We start from the raw sequence: 23,159 nt of genomic DNA, 5'->3' as shown, positions 1-23,159 counted from the left end.
GTCCCTTCAAAAAACAGTACTGGGACTAGATATCCACTTGCAAAAGAATGAAGTTGTACCCTTTACCTCACACAAAAACTAACTCAAATTGGATCAAGAACCTAAACATAAGAGGTAATTACTATAAAATTCTTAGAAGAAAACAGAGGTAAATCTTCATCATCTTGGATTTGGAAATAGATTCTTAGATATGATACCAAAAGCATGACCAACAAAAGAAAAAATTAGGTAAGCAGGACTTCATCAAAATTAAAAACTTTTGTGCATCAAAGGACATTATTAAGAAAGTAAAGTGAAAACCTACAGGATGGGAGAAAATATTTTCAAATCATAAATCTGAAAAGGGTCTAGTATCCAGATTATATTAAAACTCCTATAATTCAAACAACCAAAGACAAACCCAATTCAAAAATGGACACAGGACTCCAAAGATATGCAAACAGTCAATAATCATACAGATGTGTAACAACATTAGCCATTAGGAAAATATGAATCAAAGCTACAATGAGATACCGCTTCACACACATGAGGATGGCAATTATAAAACAAACAAAAAAACGAAAATGGAAAATAACAAGTGTTTGGCGAGGACATGGAGAAATTGGAATCCTTGTGCATTGGTGGTACAGCTGCTGTGGAAAACAGTTTGGCAGTTCCTCAAAAAGTTAAACATAGAATTACCATATGACCCAGCAATTCTACTTCTAGGTATATACTCAAAGGAATTGGAAACAGGTACTCAAAAACTTATACATGAATGTTGCCAGCAGCATTATTCTTAACAGCCAAAACATTGGAAACAACTCAAATGAATTTCAATGGAAAAATGGATAAAATATAGTAGGCACACAAAGTGGAGTATCACTCAGTCATTAAAAGGAATAAAGTACTGATACATGCTACAACTTAGATGAATCTTGAAAACATACTAAGTGAAAACAGCCAGACACAAAAGGTCACATATTGTATGATTCCATTTATATGAAATATTCAGAATAGGTAAATGTAGGGACAGAAAGCAGATCAGTGTTGTCAGGCAGGTGCCAGGGGAATAGGGAGTGACTGCTTAGTGGATACGGGTATTCTTTCGGGGAGATGAAAATGTTTTTGAACTAGACAGAAGTGGTGGTTGCACAACATTGTGAATGTGCTAAATGTCACTGAATCCTACACTTGAGAAGTTAATGTTGTATGAATTTCACCTCAACTGAATAAAAATCATGAAATTTGTGTTTGTTCATGCATGAATGTGCGCGCGCGCGCGCGCGCACACACACACACACACACACACACACACACACACACAAAGGAAAACAAGGAAAGTACTAACCTGGGCAGCAATATTGCAAAAGGAAATATCTGTTTAGGACATCGCAAGTTTAAACGGACTACCAGCCATCTTGTAGCAGGCTGCTAGCACCTGTTCGTGCGAATCTTTGATATCGCTTTATGTCTGGTATTTTGCCCTCCCTTTTTACGCAGAAAGCCTAGATAGTGGAAATAGTGCTATTTAGCCCAGATTCTACCACACATTAGCCTCTGGGCAACCAGCAACTTTCCTAGCATCAATTTCTACATCTGTAAAATAAAGTATTGCAGAAGTTTTGACAGTACTTGTGCGACTATCAAATGAAGTAGTGCATACAGGAATTGTTAGTAAAATGAAAAATGCGATATAAATGTAAAATATTGTGACCTGTCAGTCCAACGAAACTTATCCAGAAGTTGTAGGAAAAATACTGATATCCTAGGAGAAAATTACCTGTGCTATGGTTTTGGTTTTATCACTTACCAGCTGTGTCACTCTGCAAATTCTACTTCCTAATCACATTAAATTTTACGTCATGGGTTGCTATTTGGGTTCACTGACATCCTATGTTAAAGTGCTTCATAAATTGTCAAATGGTAGTCAAAAAGCTTGGTTTTAGAAAGGCATGTATTGCAGTGCAGAAAAGTCAAATGGCTTTAAGTCCCAGCTCCACTACTTAGAATTTAGTCTTGAGTAAGCCAGATTTCTCATCTGCAACATGGAGGTAAACAAACTTCAGTTTAAAATCTCATATTAGGCCCTTATAGCTATATTAATATCTGAGTCTGAGTTTCCACATCAGTAATAAGACATAACAATTCACAGCTTGCAGTATTCCTGTAAATATTAGAAATGTACAGAAAAGTGCTCAGGGCAGTAACTGGCATATGGCTGATGCTATAACTAGAAGTATATACCCCCATGCCTAGTTAAAGTGTGGGGAAAATAGCTATGCAGGAAATGTTTATAGCCGAGGAGGCAGGTATGCAAGCAGAACTGTTCAGCGAGTATTTGCAAGTGTAGGGGTAGCAGGTTACAAATGAGACTTGAGAAGCAGTTAGTAAAAGGAGAGTAACAGTCAAGAAAGCAAACAGGTTAGCCCATAGCAGAGAAGAAAGGTAGAAAAAACAGAATACAGGGCCAAAACAGGAGAACTCAGGAAGTAAGGAAGCTGTAGCACCAAGGGCATTAATAGGACACTGAACTGAAGCCCGAGGCCAGGGTCTTCTGCCTTAGGCAGCGTGATGAGAGTAAATCAACTGCCTAAAACCCTTATTGCATTCGTAAGATGAAGAGGCTGTATTAGATAAATTCAAACACCTTTTGTAAGGCTGATTTCCATAAGAAATTAAAGCTATGTAGCCAATTCATAGTGAGGGCCTACACTGTACTTCTGTCTGGGCAGTAATATTGCATGAGTAATACTGTGATGAGACTATGACAAATGATGAAAAAAATATACACCAGAAGTTTTTAGGAAAAAGCAGAACGGTTGATAATAAGTAACAATGAAATCCAATGCCAAAGTATCAACAAAAAAGTGGCAGTGAGGAACCATTACAAACAAAAGCATAAGAATGGGACTCAGGTAAACTTAACTAAGGGAGAATGTAAAAAGAATTACTAGTTTTTGATTTGTAGTAAGGTGGTGAGTCACTGGTCACCTCTGAGAGATGTTTCATTCGCTAGGACAAATACTAAAAGCCTACTTACTATTGGCAAGGCTTTCTCTGGCAGCCCAGGGGATGCTAGTAACACAAAACCACTCAATGCCCTATGATCTAACCTTGTGTTACCTGGTCAACCTCTCTGTAGGCCTCTGGGCAATCAGCCCTCTTCTTACTGGTCCGCACAGCCATATCCTAAATGGGCTTTTGCAGAACCTATTGCTGCCACCTCAAGCTATGGTGGAATCTCGGAACCAACTTGCCTCAGCCTGGGAGCTGTGCCTCCTATCAGCCAAGAGCTAATCTAGCTGGGGTCTGTGTTTTCCAAGTTTTCTCCAATGAATTGAAATTACACTGTACCTGGAAAAATGCTTTAGAAAAACAGATTAAAAAAAGTAAATAAAAGGAAGGAAGTGGACAAGGCAACAGCTGGACAGTGCAGAAGAGGTTTTCGTTGTTATTTTGTTTGAGAATTGGGGACATGTGTCCATAGTTGAATGGACAATGGGAATTCTGTGGAGTAGGACAGAGCTTCTCAAAGTTTATCACCCAGGAATCTTGTCAAATGGCAGATTCTGATTCAACAGATCTACCTACGGTGGAGGCCCAAACAGTGGTGTGATGATTTGTAGAGCTTGCTTATTTCTCTGCTATCAATACTCCCACTGTGGCAATTTCAACTATCATGAGTTCACCGAATGAAGTTGGAAAGAGATGTACACAATCAACTGGAGAGGCAGTACAACCTGGCTCCAGCACATGCAAATTTCTACATTTCTAACAAACTCCTAGGTGATAAGGATGCTGCTGGTCCATGGACCATATTTTGAGTCACCAGGGAATAGAAGACAGTGAAGGTTTGGGGGGATTAGGCTAGGATAAAGGAGACATGAGATAATTCAGGAGAGTCAAGAGAGACATCATCTAGATCAGGGTTTCTCAAGCTCAGCATTGACATTTTGGGCCAGACAACTCTGTTTTGGAGGGCTATCCCATACTAGGATGTTTAACAGCATTACTAGCTTTCATTCACTAGATACCAGCAACATCCACCCTCAATAGGCACAAACAAAATGGTCTCTACACATCAGTCATCTAGATTCACCTCTAAGAAATTAAGACGGGAAGGGTACCTCTCTACTGAGAAAAGAGATGCTGAAGAGGAAAAACAAAAATAAAAAATAAAAAACCCATGAGACAAAGAGCTCTGTTTAGATATCAACAAGCTCAGTCAAGTAGAAAAGAAGTTTATCTATTTAGAAAGAGTGCAGGCAAGATTCAAGTTTAAAACATCAGGAGAGTTCAGGGGGAGAGGGGGCTACATGAAAAAGGTGAAGGGATTAAGAAGTACAAATTGGGTTGGTCACTTTATTTAAGGGCAAATGCACATTGGATTTTAAAAGAATGAAAAATATTTAATTTGTATTTTTATGCTAATGACATGTTGGAATAATATTTTGGATATATTGGGTTAATAAAATGTATTCAAATTTTTAAAAAAATACAAAGTGGTAGTTACAAAATAGCCACAGAGATCTATAGTATAGCTTAGGGACTATAATATTCCCTATACATACATGTAATAACTATACATGGTGTCAGGTGAGTACAAGACTTATGGGGGAGGGGTCACTTTGTAAGTTATATAAATATCTAACTACTGTTATACACCTGAAAGTAACATAATATTGAATGTCAACTGTAATTGAAAAATAAAAATTAAAAAACAAAAACATTAGGAGAGTTCTAGGGAGTAACAGAAAGGTTCTGACCCAAGACAAAGGGTCCATCAACTAAGAAGTAGGATCAGGGACATCTTTGGCTCTTGGAGTCAGAATTACCTAGGTTCAATCCTCACCATACCATTTACTAGCTGGGTGACCTTGGGCAAATTATTTAACAAGTATAAGTCTTCTCACAAGAAAGCTTCATGGAGCAGTCGTAAGTACTGGGATAATATATGTTAACTTCTGAGCACAGGGTCTGGCACACAGCACATGCTCAATGTCAGCTACTGCTACTATCAGTATCATTATTTTCCTCGAAAAATATCTGCTTCATTTGGCTTATTGCTTCAAATTTCTTTGATGAAACAAAACATATGGAACGATTTGCCTTCTGGGTCATTATTTGTCAATGTGTTTTATAAATATTGTACTCATTGTGTAAGCAGAACTATTTGTAGCTGAGGAGGCATGAGAGGTGTGGAAGCCAACCAAGCAATGATTTACTGATGTTCCAAAAATCAGAATTAATGAGACAAGGTAAAGAGGAAATGAAAAGCCAATAAATCAAGAGAAAGCAAAAAGACATGAAATTTTCACTGAAACTGGCAGGTTTTCATAGGGCTTCAGTTAACATAAAGAATGTGTGATGACCCCTAGTACAGCTACCAAGGATAACAAGTCTATAAGAACCAACCTGACTTCAAGTTGTTTATGCTTCCTGCTCGTTTTTACAATAACAGTATATGTTGCTGCTCCTTTTTTATCAAGAATTAATTAAAATACAAAAACTTGTCAGTAACTAATCTCTTTAGATATTTGAATATCAGTCTGCAGTTTAGGGGATTCAGTATTATCACAAAGTGTCCTCTTTTAAGAGTACTACATTTTTCCCTTATTACAATTCTTGGGAGGCGATAGAGGATTGTCTGTCTCTTGTACAACAACTGACCAATAAGGGAAGGGAAGCATTCTAGGTTTTAAGTAGCTTCTCAGTGTCAGGGGAGGAATGCTCTTCTCAACTAGAACAATTAAACATCCCCTAAGGGAAATGTAAAATGCTTCAGAGAATTCAAAAGAGAGAAATAGAGTCCATTCTAACATGAAACTTAGCAAGATGAGGAATAAGTTATTAAAATCTTTCCTTGAGGACATACACATGGCCAACAGACATATGAAAAGATGCTTAACATCACTAATCATCAGAAATGCAAATTAAAACCACAATGAGATGTCACCTCACACCTGTCAGGATGGCTATCATCAATAAATCAACGAACAAGTGTTGGCGAGGATGTGGAGAAAAGGGAACACTCATGCACTGCTAGTGGGATTACAAATTGTTGCAGTTACTGTGGAAAAAAGTTTGGAGGTTCCTCACAAAATTAAAAATAGAAGTACCTTATTACCCAGCAATTGCATTTTTGGATATTTCCCCAAAGAAATCCAAAACACTAATTCGAAAAGATCTATGCATCCCTATTTGCAGCACTATTTACAATAGCCAAGATATGGAAGCAACCCAAGAGCCCGTCAACAGATGACTGGATAAAGATGACATAGTACATACATACAATGGAATATTACTCGGCCATAAAAAGGAATGAAATTTTACCATTTGCAACAACATGGATGGTCCTAGAGTAGAGGGTATTATGCTAAGTGAAATAACTCAGACTGAGAAAGACAAATACTATATGATCTCACTTATATGGGAATCTAAAGAACAAATATAAACAAAACAGAAACAGACTCATACAGAGAACAAACTGATGGTTGCGGTTGTGGCGGGGAGCTGGGTGAAAAGGTGAAGAGATTAAAAATTACAAATTAGGGGCCGGCATGGTGGCTCAGGTGATTGGAGCTCCGTGCTCCTAACGCCGAAGGCTGATGGTTCGATTCCCACATGGGCCAGTGCCAGATGGCTCAGTTGGTTGGAGCGCGGCCTCTCAACCACAAGGTTGCCAGTTTGACTACTGCAAAGAATGGTGGGCTGTGCCCCCTGCAACTAACAACGGCAACTGGACCTGGAGCTGAGCTGCGCCCTCCACAACTAAGATTGAAAGGACAACAACTTGACTTGGAAAAAGTCCTGGAAGTACACACTGTTCCCCAATAAAAGTCCTGTTCACCTTCCCCCAAAATAAAAAAAATAAAAATAAAATAAAAAACTCAAAATTTTTTTTTAAAAAAATTACAGATTAGTAGTTACAAAATAGTCTGGGGGATGTAAAGTACAGCATAGAGAATATAGCCAGTAATGTTGCAACAATTATGTATAGTGCCAGGTGGGTACTAATCAGGGGATCACGGCACAGTCTGTACACCTGAAACTAATGCAAAATATTGACTGTCAACTGTAACAGAAAAAAATAATTTAAAAAATAAAACCTTTCCTTTGAGATGCGAAAGTTACTTTCCCCAAATAAGATTCCTTCAACCTAGCTTGCTAACTTCAAGCATTTTACATTAGCAAAATAAAAAGGGAAAGCATTATCGAGCATACCAAGCTTATCATCTGTCTGCATGGATCGAATCACTGGGTAGAACAGTGAATGTCATCACTCTGCAGGTCGCCAGGAATAAGGGTATTCCAACCAACCACAGCCACCAGAGTTCCAAGCTTTCCAAAAATAGCTATGACTTATATACAAGTGCTCATCAAACACCTCACATACAAACTCTCAAATAGAGTGCGGAGATAGTGGTCACTACTCAGACTGTGGCAGAGGGAAATGAAGATGCCACAGGCACATGGTCTCAACTGACAGAGTCTTGACAAATTTAAATATGACTTGCTCTCCCTTAAAATAGTCTCTTCTCTAAATCAACATGACTGTCTCAAAACTAAGATTTTCCCACCTGTTTTTAAGTCACTGCCCTAAAAACAAATAGAACTGATCTGTAAAACAGAAAATCCTGACTCAGATTCCAATAGGTAGGCATTGGTGAACACCTACCAAGGCTATTTCCATTAGAACTCAGCACATACTTTCATTTCAGAGCCCAGAACCCAGAGGTATCTTTTACTAAAGGAGTTTTAAAAGGAAATGTGTTACCTTATACACTACTGGTCTCCTGAGCTCATGAAAAGACTAAAAGGGCATAAAAGGTTTCTCACGTGGAGGTATCTGACAGCTGTGTACTGTAAATATTTTTATGAAATTCCTCACTTCCAAACTTGCATTTGAATACTAGGCACAGATTTCCCCTTCTGTCTTGAAAAAGTGCAGTACTTTAAGGGTAATAAGGTTGCGTTAAGTTATAACATTCCAGAGTAACATTAGAAAACATTCTCAAATTGCCCACTTCCCAAGTTTCTTCTCACAAACATTAGCCTTTGGATTTTCTCCCAAACCAGTGTTCTTTTACTCTCACCATCTTAGCCCAGAAACCCTTCTATTGATATCAATCTTCTTAAATAATAGGAATAGGAAATCATTATCCGCATACCTAATATTCATCGCGCTGTTCCTCCCCAGTTCTTAAAAAATGTAGAGTGATGAATGTTACTACTAACACTATCCCTGCGGTACTTCTATTGGAGAGGCTGCTCTCTGGTTTAAAAAAAAAAAAAAAGGAGGTAGGGGAAGATTGGAAGTAGTAACTAGGACGCCGGGTCTTTCACAAGGAATTGATCAATCCTGGCTTTGAATTAGATAACTTCGCTCTGCCTGAGACTCTTTAAAGCAGCACTGCCTTAAAACGGATTTAAAAATGAAAACAAAAACCACCACAGCTACCTCTTTTGGAAGTTTCTCGCCCGTTCGGGGCCCAGAAGCGCTCCGCTTCGAGACCCCTGATGCAGACAACCCCATGCCCAGCCCTTTATATTTGGTTTTCCAAAATATCTAACCTCCCTCGAACTTCAGCGACCCGAACTCAAGCTCTGCGACCCAAGCCTTGCAGACTTCAGCCTCCTCCCGAGCGGTCCTCACCCTCGCCAGCGCACGCCCCGAGTGCCCTCCGCAGCCCCCTCCCGCCGGGCGCCCGCACACCCGCAGGCCCGCCTGCCCGCCCGCGACCCGCGCCGCTCCCACTCCGGCCCCGCACCCCCTCCCCTTTCGGGGCGCGGAGCCCGGCCCCTCGGCTCCTATCGCCGTCGCGGGGCCCACCGAGCCGAGGCGATCCGCTGCTCCGGCTGCGTCGTCCTGCTGGAGCTCCGCAGTCATGGCCGAGGCGCCCCTCCGCAGGTCACAGTCCTCCAGCTGCCGCCAGCCCAGCCTCGCAGGCGGAGGAGGAGGAGGAGGAAGAAGCCCCACCCCCGCCTCCCATCCCCGCTCCGACTCCGCCTCCACCCCAGCGCGCGCCGGAGGCTCAGCCCACACGCCCCGCCCCCGGCCTGCGCGCGCACGCAAGGCGCGCAGCCGAGGGCCGAACCGCTCTGCGTGCTCCCGCGCACACACGGTTCTGACCCGGCGTCGGCCACGTAATCTGAGCCCCGCCCGCAGCTAACGGTCAGCGTCGCCTCGCCGGTCGGTTACGCGCCTAGCAATTGGCGCTCAGGAAACAGTTAGGGGGACCCCGGACTTTTGCGTCCCAGAGTCTTGTCTTCCGCTTTCTGCTTTTAAAATTTCTTCAGTTTTAAGACTCACCACTGCTTCAAGCTTACAACGCACGAGTTAAAACTGCTCCCCATTTGGGGACCTTGTCTAGGGACAACGTGATAGAGGATTTCCTACCTGGTCATGTAGCCGTTTCGAAGTCCAGTGACACGAAAAATTACCGATAACCTGTTTTTTAGAAAAGGAGAGGCGGAGGTTGAATGGAATGGACTAAATTGAACCAAACAGACCAGAATCTCTATTCACTGATGCCCAGTGTGGTGCCCTAACACTGACCTGGGCAGGGCAGTGTCGACTGAAAATCAGTGTGGACTAGGTGTTTTGCCACCAAAAAGTATTTATTCAAGAAAAAGGGTTGCAACTCAGTGCATGTAGACATGGCAGACCACATCCATGCACTACCCTGCTGCCAAGTCAGAGAAGTACTTACAGCCGGGAGCGGTGGGGAGGTGGGGGCGGAGGAGGTTAGGGGGAGGGGCGGTTACAACCGCAGAGCTTTGTCTTAGCTCGGAGTTCCTCCTGTAGGGTCTCCCGTAAGCACTGGCTCCTACTACAGACCCTTCCACAGATCATGTTGTTTTAAAGTCTTAGTCAAAATCTTTACTAGGAGCAAGAAGTGCCTTAGGATTTCAGTTCACAAAAACCCCACTGAGACCAAGGTCCATAAGTTTAGTGCTTATGTTTTCTTGTATTGTCTCATGTATTGTTTCAGGTCCTCTATCAAGCCTTTAATCCGTTTTGAGTTAATCATTTTGTACGATGTCGGCAGTCTACTTTCATTCTTTTGCATGTGGCTTTCCAGTTTTCCCAGCACCATTTATTGAAGAGACTGCCCTTGTATGTTTATGACTCCTTTGTCAAAAATTAGTTGCCCACATTACATGTTGGTTTATTTCTGGGCTCTCAATTCTATTTAATTGGTCTGTGGGTCTGTTTTTCTGCCAACATACTGTTTTGATTATTGTAGCTTTGTAGTATAGTTTGAAGTCAGAGAGTCTGATACTTCTACTTTGTTCTTTTTTTCTCAGGGTTGCTTTGGCTATTCGGGGTCTTTTGTGGTTCCATATAAATTTTAGTATAATGTATTCTAGTTCTGTGAAACATGCTGTTGAGATTTTGATGGGGATTGCATTAAATCTGTATGTTGCTTTAGGTAATACGGTCATTTTAACAATGTGAATTCTGCCAACCCATGAACATGGAATATCTTGAGAGTATTACATTAAGTGAAATAGGTCATATGAAAAAGGACAAGAACTGTATAATTTCACTTATATGTGGAGTATAAAACAAAAAGCAACAAATAAACAAAGTTTTAAAAACCTAGATACAGATAACAGCATGGTGGTTACCAGAGGGGAAGGGAAGTGGTGGAAGGATGAAATGGGGTCAAATACACGGTAACAGAAGGACAGTAGAGGTTAGGTGGTGAACACACAAGTGTAAACAGATATGTTATGAGATTATACAGCTGAAATTTATATAATGTTAAACAATGTTACCCAAATAAATTTAATTTAAAAAATAATAAAGTAGAAGAAAAAAGAATTGCCAAATTGTCCCATTTTAGATTTTCTAAAGCTCAAACTAAAATTTTGTAGTATTTTAAGTTTGAACCTGATGCTTATGATAGCATATTAAGAGCTAAGATGCCTCCAATTGAGTCGTATTTTCAACAGTTTAGTGGAAACTGTAACTACTGACCCTGTTTCATATTCACATGAATCATGATGGCAATCCACCTCACACATTTTTGGCTGTCCCAAATCTATGTGGAGGCCGTTTTTAGGGGTTACTGCTATTACCATTGCCCTGGGCACACCTCTGGTGTGAACTTTATAAGGACGTTGACCTTTCCTGTCCACCTAGCATTGTTGTGATTGTGATGTTTCACCTACAGGCCTTTCCAGTCTGCATGTGAACACAGCTTGTGGCATAAGGAAACAGGTACAGATCAGGCACATCTCCCATGGGAGACCTGACTCTCAGAAGCCTGGATCATCACTGGGAATTCTTCCTTTACCTGGAGATACAGGGGTCCCCTTTTCCTAGCAAGTAAACTGTCAGAGTGATCAGAATCTTCCACATTCAACAGGCTGACTGTGTTTTTGTCTACTGCTTGTAGAATTTTGTGTTTGTGGCTTTGCCTTTTTATTTAATGAGTAATAAAAACGTATGTTCATGGCCTCAACCTGAGGGTCATTGCAAAATAAATTGGTACCTTAGCTTAGTTTTTTTGCAGCATTGCATGCTTCTATGGTATGTTGCTAGAAATCTCTATTTCTGTGTGTCTTTACCACATCTCTAGAGCAACTCTTGTCTTTGCACATTCATTTTAGGAAATTGCTTATTTCGTGTGTGTAAGTGGAGTGGAAAACTATTACTCTTATTTATGAAGATTTCCTTAAAAGACTACCAGAGACCTCCTATACCCAAGTCTCTGAAAGAGGTATGTACAGGCCATTTGGTAAATACAGGCCCCTGAGTTTTGATTAAGTGTTTTTCTGCCATTTGGTTTTAAACAGAGCTCCCAATTAATACATTCGATCTAATCAATTTGAGAGCTCTAGATCTGATAAACTCTCTCACCTCCCCTTGGGTTTAAAAACGACCTGGTCCTGGACATGGTAATCAGTTAGAGATACCCTGTCCAACCTGAGTGTTTACTGAATGAATACTCTATGTCAGTACTTGGCCATCAGTTGGCAAGCTTCATGGTGATCAAATATCAAAAGTAGGTGTCGTGGAACATGTGCTGTCACCACAGAACATCCCTCTCATTCCTCTTTAAAACCCATACATGAAGGCTCCAGAATAAGTACATTATTATTATAGTTGATAATCATTTCAAGAGTATTTAGGAAAAAATATTAATAAGAAGCAATAGCAAATAATTGACATGTTTAAAAAAGGAAGTTTCCAGAGTATTTTCCCAAAGAAGAAATTAAAATTTTTTTTTCCTTTCCTAGAAAACTTTTTGCCTTTATACTAGATTATTTTCTGAGTCAATGGATTTATATTTCGGCTTTTGACTTACCTCAAGCCCAAAATATAATTTGCATTATAATAAAATGATCCCATTTTAATGTTATTAAGTACTTGTGTGGAGCTTGTGTGGGACAACTGAGAAGGAAGGGAAGGTGTTAGGAACAGAAAACAGGAAAAAGAAAAAAATGTATACTTGTATTTCTTCTGAGATTCACTCTATAAATAGTTTTTGCCACTGGCTTCAGAGCAACTGGATTTGAAAGCTCATGGATGAGGCTGATTGACAGGTATGACTGTTGTTTGCACTATAGGATCCTTTCCAGGAATGATCTAGTCAGCAATATCCTTAAGGGTCAGCTTCACAGCAATTAGGAAAATGGTCTTTCTTACTATCGAGGAAACAATATGGATATTTCTGATATAACCCCTGGATTAAAGAATTAGATGATATATAGGTTAAATTATACATGTTGAGAAAATGTTTCGAAGAGGCTTTCTTTTTGCTAGTTGAAAAATAAATGGGTTTCCAAACTTTCTGAAATTTGTACTGTAGACAAATGTGGTTTGTGGAGAATTAAAACAATTTACAGTAAAGTTAATGAGTTCATTTTCATTTGGCTTTGGTATTCAAAATAACAACCTCATGTCCCCTTCATTTTATTTCTCTAGGAAATATAGAAACACTAAAAAGGAAAAAAAATAAACTCTTAAAATCATGAGTTCTGAAGAATTCATGAAAACCTTAAACACTTGGGATCCAATATTTTTTTTATAAGAAGATAAAAATAACTTTAGCTTCCAGATAAAAAGGTAATAATAAAATAGAGGACTAGAAATAAGCGCATTTCTGCAAACTTGATTTTTAACAGATCAGCGTCATAGACCACTGGAGAGAGGATGGCCTTTTAATAAATAGTGCCGAGATAGGTAGTTAAACATACAAAAAATTAATTTTGGACTCTTACCTTATATCATAAACAGAAATCAATTTTAGGTATATTAAATACTTAAATGTTTAAAAAGCAAAGTAAAAAGTTGTAAAACACTATTGGAGAATCATATACAGTACTGTGGGGGTAGGGGATCTTTCTTAAATCAGACACAAAAGGCACAATCCATGAAAGAAAAGATCGATAACTTTATGTTAAAATTAAGAATTTCTCTTCATCAAAAGATACCATTCTTGGTATTTAAACATACTGCAAAAGCTATGATATATCTTTTGCCTTTTCCACCCATTTCAATTCAGATGGTGTTGATAAAAGGATATGCCAGTGGTTCTCCCCCAGAGAAAATGTTGTCTCCTAGGAGACATTTTTGGTTGTCACAATTAGGGGATGGGTACTTCAGACATCTAAGGAGTATATTTTTGATTTTTTTGTTTTATCTTTAATAAGTCTCTTTAACATTCTTTGTGATACTGGTTTGGTGGTGATGAACTCCTTTAGCTTTTTCTTGTCTGGGAAGCTCTTTATCTTCCTTTGATTTTAAATGACAGCCTTGTTGGATAGAGTACCCTTAGTTGTAGGTCCTTGCTTTTCATCACTTTGAATATTTTGTGCCAATCCCTTCTAGCCTGCAAAGTTTCTGTTGAGAAATCAGCTCACAGTCTCATTGGAACTCCCTTATAAGTAACTAGTTGCCTTTATCTTGCTGCTTTTAGGATTCTCTCTTTGTCTTTAACCCTTGCGATTTTAAGTATAATGTGTCTTGATGGGCCTGTTTGGGTTCATCTTGTTTGGGACTCTCTGCATGTCCTGGGCTTATCTGTTTCTTTCACCAGGTTAGGAAAGTTTTCAGTCATTACTTCTTCAAATAGGTTCTCAATCCCTTGTTCTCTCTCTTCTCCTTTTGGTACCCCTATGATGCCAATGTTGTTGCATTTGATGTTGTCCGAGAGGTCTCTAAAACTATCCTCATTTTTTTAAATTCTTTTTTCCTTTTTGCTATTTTGATTGGGTGTTTTCTGCTACCTTATCTTCCAAATCGCTGATTCGATCTTCTGTTTCACCTAGTATGCTGGTGATTTTAGTGCATTCTTTATTTCAGTTATTGTATTCTTCACTTCAGACTGGTTCTTTTTTATGGTTCCTGTGTCCTTTTTTGTGCTTGCTATCTCTTTGTTGAAGTTCTCACTAAGTTCTTTGAGCATCCTTATAACCATTGTTTTGAACTCTGTATCTGGTAGGTTGCTTGCCTCCATTTCATTTAGTTCTTTTTTGGGGGTTTTCTCCCATTCTTTCTTTTGGGATGTGTTTCTTTGTTTCCTCATTTTGACTGTCTCTCTGTGTTTGTTTCTAAGTATAGGTAGATCTGCTATGTCTCCCAGTCCTGGCTGGGTGGCGTTATGTAGTAGGTGTCCTGTGTGACCCAGCGGCACAGTCTCCCTGGTCACCTGCACTGGGTGCTCCAGGTGTGTCCCTTGTGTGGATTGTGTGTACCCTCCTATTATAGTTGAGACTTGATTACTATTGGCACATCAGTGTGTGGGATTGATTGGCTGTGGGGTTTGGCGATGTCCACAGCTTACGGGCTGCTGTGCCAGGGACTTACCCCACTGAGTGGAATTTGGCCCCGGCATACTCTGATGCCTGAGACTGCTCTTTGAGTGTGCCACTTGTGGGGCTAATTGAGTTGTTCTCTGCTGTGGTCTGAAGCAGACCTCCAAGTATGTTGGTGCTGGGGCCTCTTGAGGGAGGCTCCAGTGCAGACCTAGGTCAGCCACTGCCTGTGACAGGGCAGGGAATACCTGGTAGGAGCTACAAAGCAATCTGTGGTTGGTTGCTCCCTGTGCTGGACCTTGGGTTACTGTGTTTCCCCGAAAATAAGACCTAGAAGGACAATCAGCTCTAATGCGTCTTTTGGAGCAAAAATTAATATAAGACCCTGCTTATATTATATATTATGTTATGTTATGTTATATAAGACCCGGTCTTATAGTAAAATAAGACCGGGTCTTATATTAATCTTTGCTCCAAAAGATGCATTAGAGCTGATTGTCCGGCTAGGTCTTATTTTTTGGGAAACATGGTATGTGGGAGAAGCCACACCACGAACCAAGGATAGTTGCCACCAATACCCAGCCTGTGGTCGCTCCACAAAAAGCCGGGACACCACAGGCCTGCTGCCACCTGCCAGCTCCCATTAGGTTCAGCCCCTGATAGAGCCTCATGGGGTATGCAAGCTTGGTGAGGTGGGGTCTCAGGGACTCACCAAGGTGGTCACTGTATTTCCGGACCACACCACATATATATATATATATATATATATATATATATATATATATATATATATATATTTTTTTTTTTTTTTTCTGTATGATTAGGTTCTGAAAACATTGATCATCATGTTCTTTAGAAAGTAACTGCCTTCTAGAGAAATAAGAAACTTAGTGCCTCCCATAAATCTTTGCTGTCTCTGCAGTGGAAACCTGCAGTGGTCTTCCCAGATCTTTTCAGATGTCCCTTTACTGTTTCTGTGCTCCCTTCTCTAGGCTTCTCTGTGTTATATTGCTTCCAAAGGCCCACTCCTAGAACTTTTGTCGGAGACTTCCCTTGGGCTACGGAAGCTTTGCCTTCCCAAGAAAAGAGCAGGAAGTGCCTGGGAGCTCATTACCTGTAACCTCTGCCCCCTGGCCCAGAGCCAATGAGTGGCAGGAGTGAGTGACAGTATAACAACCAGACTCCTTTACTAATGAATAAGCTCCTAGTGTAGCTTTCACTGTCAAGTTTTCCTGCAGGATCGGGCTAAAACAACCCCTTTTCCTTAGCTATTTCTTCTGTGAGTACTTATATAGTAAACACTTGTACACAAATCCTTATCTCAGATATGCTTCAGAAAAACCCAGTCTAAGTCAGTGAACTTTATGAAACTTTATTCTTTTTGTCTAATATTAAAATTCTATATGGCTTTAAGTAATACTATTACAACTTTTCAGAGGTGGACAGTCAAGGCTTTATCTATTCCCACTTTTAGGAAGAGAGTAGAGAAGTTACCCCTTAAGAAGTCACTGAGTTAATGGGAAACTTGGGCACTCCTACAGACAAAGAATTTGGAGGACCCAGAGTAAGAAAGTAAGCAGAGAGGAATTTGTAGCCGGTTGTATGCAGAGTAGAAATAAATTAGACTGGTTGGTGTGAATTGGTGTTGGGGAACCTAAGGAGGGATATTTAGAGCAAAGGAAAAAGAGTGGCGACATGAATAGAGGCTCCACATGACTTTCAAGTCATGTAAAAGTGCACAATATAATAAAATGTAAGATAGGTTTTCTGGGGCTGCAGATGTGACAGTTGCCACAAAGTGGCGCTCTGATTACATTCACTTTGGTTTACACTGAGCTTTCTATTTTCCTACTCCTCTGCTTGCAGTCTTTAAGGGCTCTAACTAGAAGTCTGCCACACTCTAGCCATAGTCAGCCAACCTATTATTAGTGCCAAGCCTTCGTTCTGCAGCAATGACAGTGTAAATTTCAGCAATGGCAGAAAGAAGACAAATACAGCTGTTGTACATTTTAGAATAATTGCTACAGGCCATTTGGAGACAGCTTTATAATCACAGCACTTATACACACTTATACAATATTTCACTTTTCTATTTTATTTCCCCTCAACACTTTGTAACATGAACTTGTTAATCCACTCAACTCATGTGAATATGGAATTATCTGCACTGCCCCTCCAATTTTACAAAATGAGGCTGGCCAGCCTCCTGGAAGGTACATGCTCTCTCATCTCACTCTCTTCCCTTTTCACATGCTATTCCTGCTGCTGGGAGCTCCATTCTCCCTCTCCTCAGCTAGCTGACTGTCTTTACCCAGTATAAATGCCATTTGTGAAAAGCTTCTCACTCCATCCCAAGTCTGGGCTCTTTTTCTTTTACCTGTATCTTCCCCAGTTCACTCACCTGCTGGCATTTATCTCATTGTATTCTAAGTGTTTCCTATCTATCACCTCCGCCCCAAGTTCCTTGAGCTTTCTTATCTTTATTTATCCGTGGTGTCTACCACAACTCCCCACATGGTGAGTGGATGAATGAATGAATGAATGAATGAATGAATAAAACAAGCTCTAAAAGATCAAAGCCCTTGCCCATCTTGAGTCCATAGCAGAGATGGAAATATCCAGAAATTTAGACCTGAACCAGAATATCTTATTGGCTGCTGTGATTGACGGTATTCAGGCCTCACCATAGAAAACTCCTAAGGGGCCTAATGGAAAAGGCCTGGGCCTCACAATGAGCCACAGCTCAGAGGAGATTCCCCAATGCTGGCACAGCAGGACTTCAAGGCCCACAATCTGCGCAGGAAGCCTGAACAGCATCATTTACTGAGTAAGACTATCTACCTTGCCTTGCAGCCCGAGCACTTTCCTGGAGCTAATGTAGTTGAGGGCATAAACAGAAGCAGTAAGTCCATAGTTCTATGTTCCTCTGGCTTTAAGGGAGACATCTCACTCCTGGTAAATGCAAGATCCCTGAATTTTAGGCACTCGCTGAGAGAAAGAGAGGCAGGAACAACCTGTATCTGTGTCCTAGGCTTATCCTTTGGACTGCTTGCTACCTGGTTCTGGAGCAAACCAAATAAAAGCAGTGTGAACCCAAGTTGTCATTCTCACCCAGGCTTTGTGACATAGGTGATGAAAGGAACACGTATTGGATGTGGTTGTGAAAAAGCTAGGCCCTTCTTGCTGTCATCTTGCAAAAACCAAAATTTTTTTCTGCCATGTGTTAATGATTCCCTCCCTCTCTGCCTTCTATTCTTCTCAAACATTAATGAGCAGTCACCAGGTACCAAGCTCTGAGCTGCTGATACAAAGATGAATAAGTTACAGTGCTCTACCTTCAAGGAATTCACAAAATTCTAGAAGAGATCGGAAAGTAAACAAATAGTCATAATACACTTGAATAAGTGCTATCATGGAGGTATCCACAAGGCGCTGTATGTCCAGGGGTGTGGTGCACGGGTAGATGTTTAGTGACAGCTGGTGGAAGGGGCCCTGATGTCAAATGTTTGCTGATTTCCAGGTGGCAAGTACTCCTGATTCCAAGCTCCTAATCTGATGTCATTGAACACAATTGGGAAGGGATGTATACAATTGGCCCTTCTGGCACAGTAAGAGCCAACTCCAGTTCACCACCATGATTTCTGACTTGTGAGATCCTCAGCAGAGAATCTGCCCATGCTGTGCCTGGGCTTCTCACCTACAGACCTGTGAGCTCTTAGTTGAGTTTTGTTTTAAGCTACAAAGTGTCTGGTAGCTTGTTATGCAGCCATAGAAAACTAAACAGAGCCTATGGTACCCTTTACACAGATGTGAAACTAAGGCTTAGAAACAGTAAGCAATTTGACCAAGGCCATCTAGCACTTATCTGGGAGGCAATGAACAGTGTCTGACTCCAAAGCCTGGAACCTGAGCATCTGTGCTCTGTGGCTTCCCATAGAAAACATGTCATGTAAACCATGAGGGCCAGAATCATGGGAGACTCCATTCCTTTGTTTTTTGTTTGTTTTTTTTTAGGGACCAGAAAAATGTGCATTATTATTAAAAAATGAAATTCTGAGCCAGAAGAAAATCAAATGTTGAATGTGGCTTTGAACTTAAAGTGATGCCCCAGTGGTTACCTTGTTATTTATTTCAGAGGACAGTACTATGGAGTAAAAGAAATTTCACATGGGATTCTCCTTATTAAATATTTGAGTTGGCTAGAGTGTCCATTTCTGCTTTTCTCCTTCAGCCTGACCAGATGTGCTCAGAAAATTTGGTTCCCTCTGAATATATACATCTGTCAAAATTCCTGTCAATTTTAGCATGACTGCCAAGGGAGCTAACAAAGAGAGTTGGCGATTAACTTCAAAGAACTTTGCTGGAGAGGAATAAAGATATTTAAAGGCCTATTTTGTGAACTAATTGCATTTGCATATTTATAGGATTTACTGATATAGCAGTAATTAAAAACTATTTAGTAGTCTTAAAGGACACATAACTCAGTTGCTGTTTGCATAATAAACACTTCCTTACTATATTTGCATAATAAACGCTCTCACCCTGCTTCCTCCAAAAGACACTGGTCCATCTAAGAGATGTCATATCTTACTTGGAACTAATGGAGAAACAAAGTGCGAGGGCTCATAGGTATGTGGAGAGGGGATGTCTAAAAGAAGTATGTTTATAGGTACTCTCTTAATGATAGCCCTGTCCTGAACAGATGCAAATAATGGCAGATTCAAACCTCAGATTAACAAGTCTTTCTTTTTCTCAGTTGATATTAAAGAAACCTGAATGCTTAGCCCCTGACGATTCCAGTTTTTTATTTAAACAGACTGATCTGCTTAAAGGACCTGAGTGGGGTTTCTCCTCAACCCCATACTCATCCTTCCTAAAGAGCTATGTAAAGGGGAGGAAATCCTTGACTAATGCATTATAGGAAACAATGTGAATAAAAAGTGCTGTGTTTAAGGAGTGAGAAGCAACAGTTTTCATGAAAAATTAAAGGTTGAGCAGAGGACAGAAACCAAATTGAAAGGTACTGAGTAAACAAACTAAAACCAGATAGGACAGTAAAATTGGAAAACGAAAGATCTAAGCTGCCTGGTGGAACAGGGCAGGGTGACCAAGGAAAGATCAGGACGCATCTGTATATATAAACTGCTCTGAAGACAAGTCACTCACATAAAACCTTTCCCATCTTGGCAAAATTCATCAGCCAATAAAGAGCTATAATGGGCAGGATCACCAGACTGTTGTTAGATTAGCTAATGGAGGTCCTGATGTACCCACATTACACGTCATTAGTAATGGCCTTCCAGTAACAGACGGGTATCTGAGAAAGAAGCAAAGGCAGGGGAAACATGTCCCAGAAGGTTTGATTGAGAGTCATGGCTTACTAAAATGCAGGGCAAGAATATAATGTCGATCATCTCTCTAAACCTTTGCATAAAAGGCAAGTTTCTGTGTTCCCTTCCCATAAAAAGTGCTACATACATAAATATGCTGCCTGCAGCTTCCCTTTCTCTTGTCCTAATCATCTCTTAGGTAGAAGCTGACAATTTGGAGAACTGATGTGAAGTGCTGGGACTCTGTGATCTCTCTTGATGAAGCCCCATTTATCTGGCAACCAGATAAATAAATTTAGAGGAGAATATCTCTAAAGAATATTTCTCCAGTAAACTTTCTGTAACTTTGTATCATAATTCCTCTACCAGGTTGCATTTCATTTTTTTTCTTCTGAAATATTTTCAAACTTACAGCAAAATTGGAAGAAGAATAGAAAGAACTCCCCACCCCCGACTCCCTGCCAACCATTTGAGAGTAAGTTGCCAACATGATGCCCCTTTATCTGTGAGGTACTTAGTGTCTTACTCTTAAGAACAAGGACATTCTTTTATATAATCTCAATTCAATCAAAATCTGGATATCAACAACACTACTACTATCTCAACCACAGACTCCATTTGAGTTTCACCAATTCTCCCCGAAATGTTCTTTATAATGAAAGGATCAATCCAGAACCACACATTGCATTCATTTGTCATGTCTCATTAATCTGCTTTTATTTGATGTAGTTTCTCAGTCTTTGCCTTTCATAACTTTGATACTTTTGAAGATCACATGTCTGCTATTTTGTAGAATGTTCTACAGTATGGGGTTGTCTGGTGTTTCCTCCTGGATAGATTCAAGTTATGAATTTTTGGCAAGTTGATACGGAAGTGCTGCTGTGTCTTCTGCATTCCCCCTTCCTCATGGCACACAACCCCCATGTGAGGTGATGGGAATTCTTACAATTTGATTAAAGTACTGACTGCCACATTTCCCCAACTAAAGGTTTCTTTCCAGTCTTTGTAAATAATAAGTATCTTGTGTAAATGTCCTGCTCCTCATCAGACTTTCACCAACTAGTTTTTACCACCCATTGATGTTTCTTGAGTGAATTATTAGTATGAGGATTCCATCATTCCTTCTACATGTATTAGTCGGCATTCTAATTTAAGGGAAAGCCTTCCCTTCTTCCCACTAATTTATTTATTTAAGTCAGTATGGACTTTTGGATTACTATTTTATTTAGTGGGTTATCATTCTTCATCATCATTATTGATTTTGACACTTGAATTGTCTCAGACTTGGCAAGTGTGAGCCCCTTGAAGCTGATTCCTATGTCCTTTTAGCACGTCCCGTCATTCATTTGGCACTTCTTTACTTTATGGTACAACAACAGGTCCTAGGCTCTTCTAATGCTTTCCCCATCTCAGCCTTGGCATCAGTCATTTCTCCACTGTTTTCCTTTTAGGTGATATGGTATTTAGAAACTAAGATCTGGGTGCTAGATATACTACTTGCTATGGAGCTGTCACTGCTCCCAGGTCCTCCAGTAGACAGAGTTAGGGATGTATATATGTATGAGCATGTGTACACACATTTACATTTGGATTTATTTCTATAATGAGCTACATATATTGAAAACCCTGAGTTCACACTTATAACCCCAAACCAACTGAACACCACAGGGTCCATCCTCATTTTCTCCTTTCCCATATCTGTACCTCCCTTCACCGACAATAAGAAACCAGTCAGGCTATATTTTATTGTTAGGTGAAAATTGGGAAGAGAGCCTTATGGATTCTAAACAAAGGGACTATATAATTAGGAGAGCGAGGATTGAGTATATACTTCCCCCCTCAATTTGCTGTGTGAAATTTTATCTCACACTTGTGCCTCTACAATCCCATTTACGTATCTAGTAAAAAGCAGGCAGATGTTGGGCATGGTATGAAATTTAGTTTTTGTTTCTAGAGCATCTTGAGGTCTATCAATGGAAGATAGAATTATTATATAGAATTATGCATCTTTTTTCCTAATAATGAAGAGTAAATAGGTAATCAAACTGTGAAAAAAACTCTCTCTCTCTCTCCCTCCCTCTCGCTCTCGCTCTCCCTCTCTCCCATCTTGGCTAGGCCTGTTGTCTTACCTGAGAACGTATCACTAATAAACACTGCTTGCATACTGAAAAAGAAAGTGAAAAAAATTATTGAATGATGTCAAACTTTAGTGGTTCTCATGTTCAATAAGCCTAGAGCATCCTCTCCTACGTAGTTACTCTCTGAATTGTGGGCAGTGAAAATGTAAAAAGCACTTATATTTATCAAAATAATGTTTCTTTTAATTAAAGGTGCTGAGGAAAAACAAAAGCACTTTTACCACTGTATTATTAGCAGTTGTTCTTTGTTAGGTAACACCAGGTTTCTATTTGCTTTGTATAATTCAAGAGTCCAATAACCATTGTGAAATGCTGAAAATGTTACTGCATATGTCTGATTTAGAACAGCTATTTGGATCTCAATTATTAATGAAATTAGTGTCCTGAATGTCAGCAAGAGCATTGCCTTAGGTAAAGACTGTAAAGGAAATCATATTAGTGTGGAATTTCCTCTCCTTAGGGGCTCCTCTTAGATTACATTATTCACTTAGCTATCTCCTGTCAGGGAAATTGAAATGTTGGCCCTGATCTGATTCTGGGGCAGAACCAAATGGAGACGTTAAGGGATATTGCCATGGTATCAATTCCAAAGCATTTGTGTGGTGTTAGCATTGCCTCTGGTTCCGTTTAGTGTTTACAAAAGAGAACCAGCAAGGACAGCATAAACAGACAAACAAAAAAGAATGAAGTGGAGAGAAGCCCTTTTAGGAAAAATTGAGTGGCATTCCATCCAATAGGTGTTCCATCCAATTTGCATATCTCCTCTTTGGGACGAGTCCGGGAACATTGGGAGGTGCGATGGTTCTTCTGTGGCTCTTCCTCCTGGTAGCTGCCTCAGGTGAGTCTTCTGGAATGATTTAACTAGTCATTGAATACTAACTCTTAGAAGCTAGAGACAGTATTTTTCTACACTGTGCTATATAACTAGTTCCTCACA

At 40.1% G+C, this 23,159-nt stretch overlaps 2 protein-coding genes across 4 annotated transcripts in view; one reads left to right on the top strand and one right to left on the bottom strand.

Annotated features, from left to right (window-relative positions):
* Positions 1 to 8,985, bottom strand: part of USP28 (ubiquitin specific peptidase 28) — a 60,459-nt gene extending 51,474 nt beyond the window's left edge. The window contains exon 1 of one of the 3 annotated variants that reach the window (XM_019753331.3): positions 8,816 to 8,985. In XM_019753331.3, coding sequence (XP_019608890.2) covers positions 8,816 to 8,872 — 57 coding nt within the window. In that variant the 5' untranslated portion in view covers positions 8,873 to 8,985. The remainder of the gene's footprint in view (positions 1 to 8,815) is intronic. The other 2 variants (XM_019753335.3, XM_019753333.3) reach the window with 2 other exon arrangements.
* The window catches only part of HTR3B (5-hydroxytryptamine receptor 3B), a 51,237-nt gene continuing 36,948 nt past the window's right edge, over positions 8,871 to 23,159 (top strand). The window contains exons 1-2 of the mRNA XM_088789850.1: positions 8,871 to 9,129; positions 21,414 to 21,522. Coding sequence (XP_088645976.1) covers positions 8,871 to 9,129; positions 21,414 to 21,522 — 368 coding nt within the window. The remainder of the gene's footprint in view (positions 9,130 to 21,413; positions 21,523 to 23,159) is intronic.

Source organism: Rhinolophus sinicus, chromosome 14 (assembly GCF_057876585.1).
Source record: "Rhinolophus sinicus isolate RSI-liver-muscle chromosome 14, RSI-T2T, whole genome shotgun sequence".
Classification (NCBI taxonomy): domain Eukaryota; kingdom Metazoa; phylum Chordata; class Mammalia; order Chiroptera; family Rhinolophidae; genus Rhinolophus; species Rhinolophus sinicus.
Note: the sequence above shows the minus strand (reverse complement) of the source record. Positions and strands in the feature narration are given on the sequence as shown.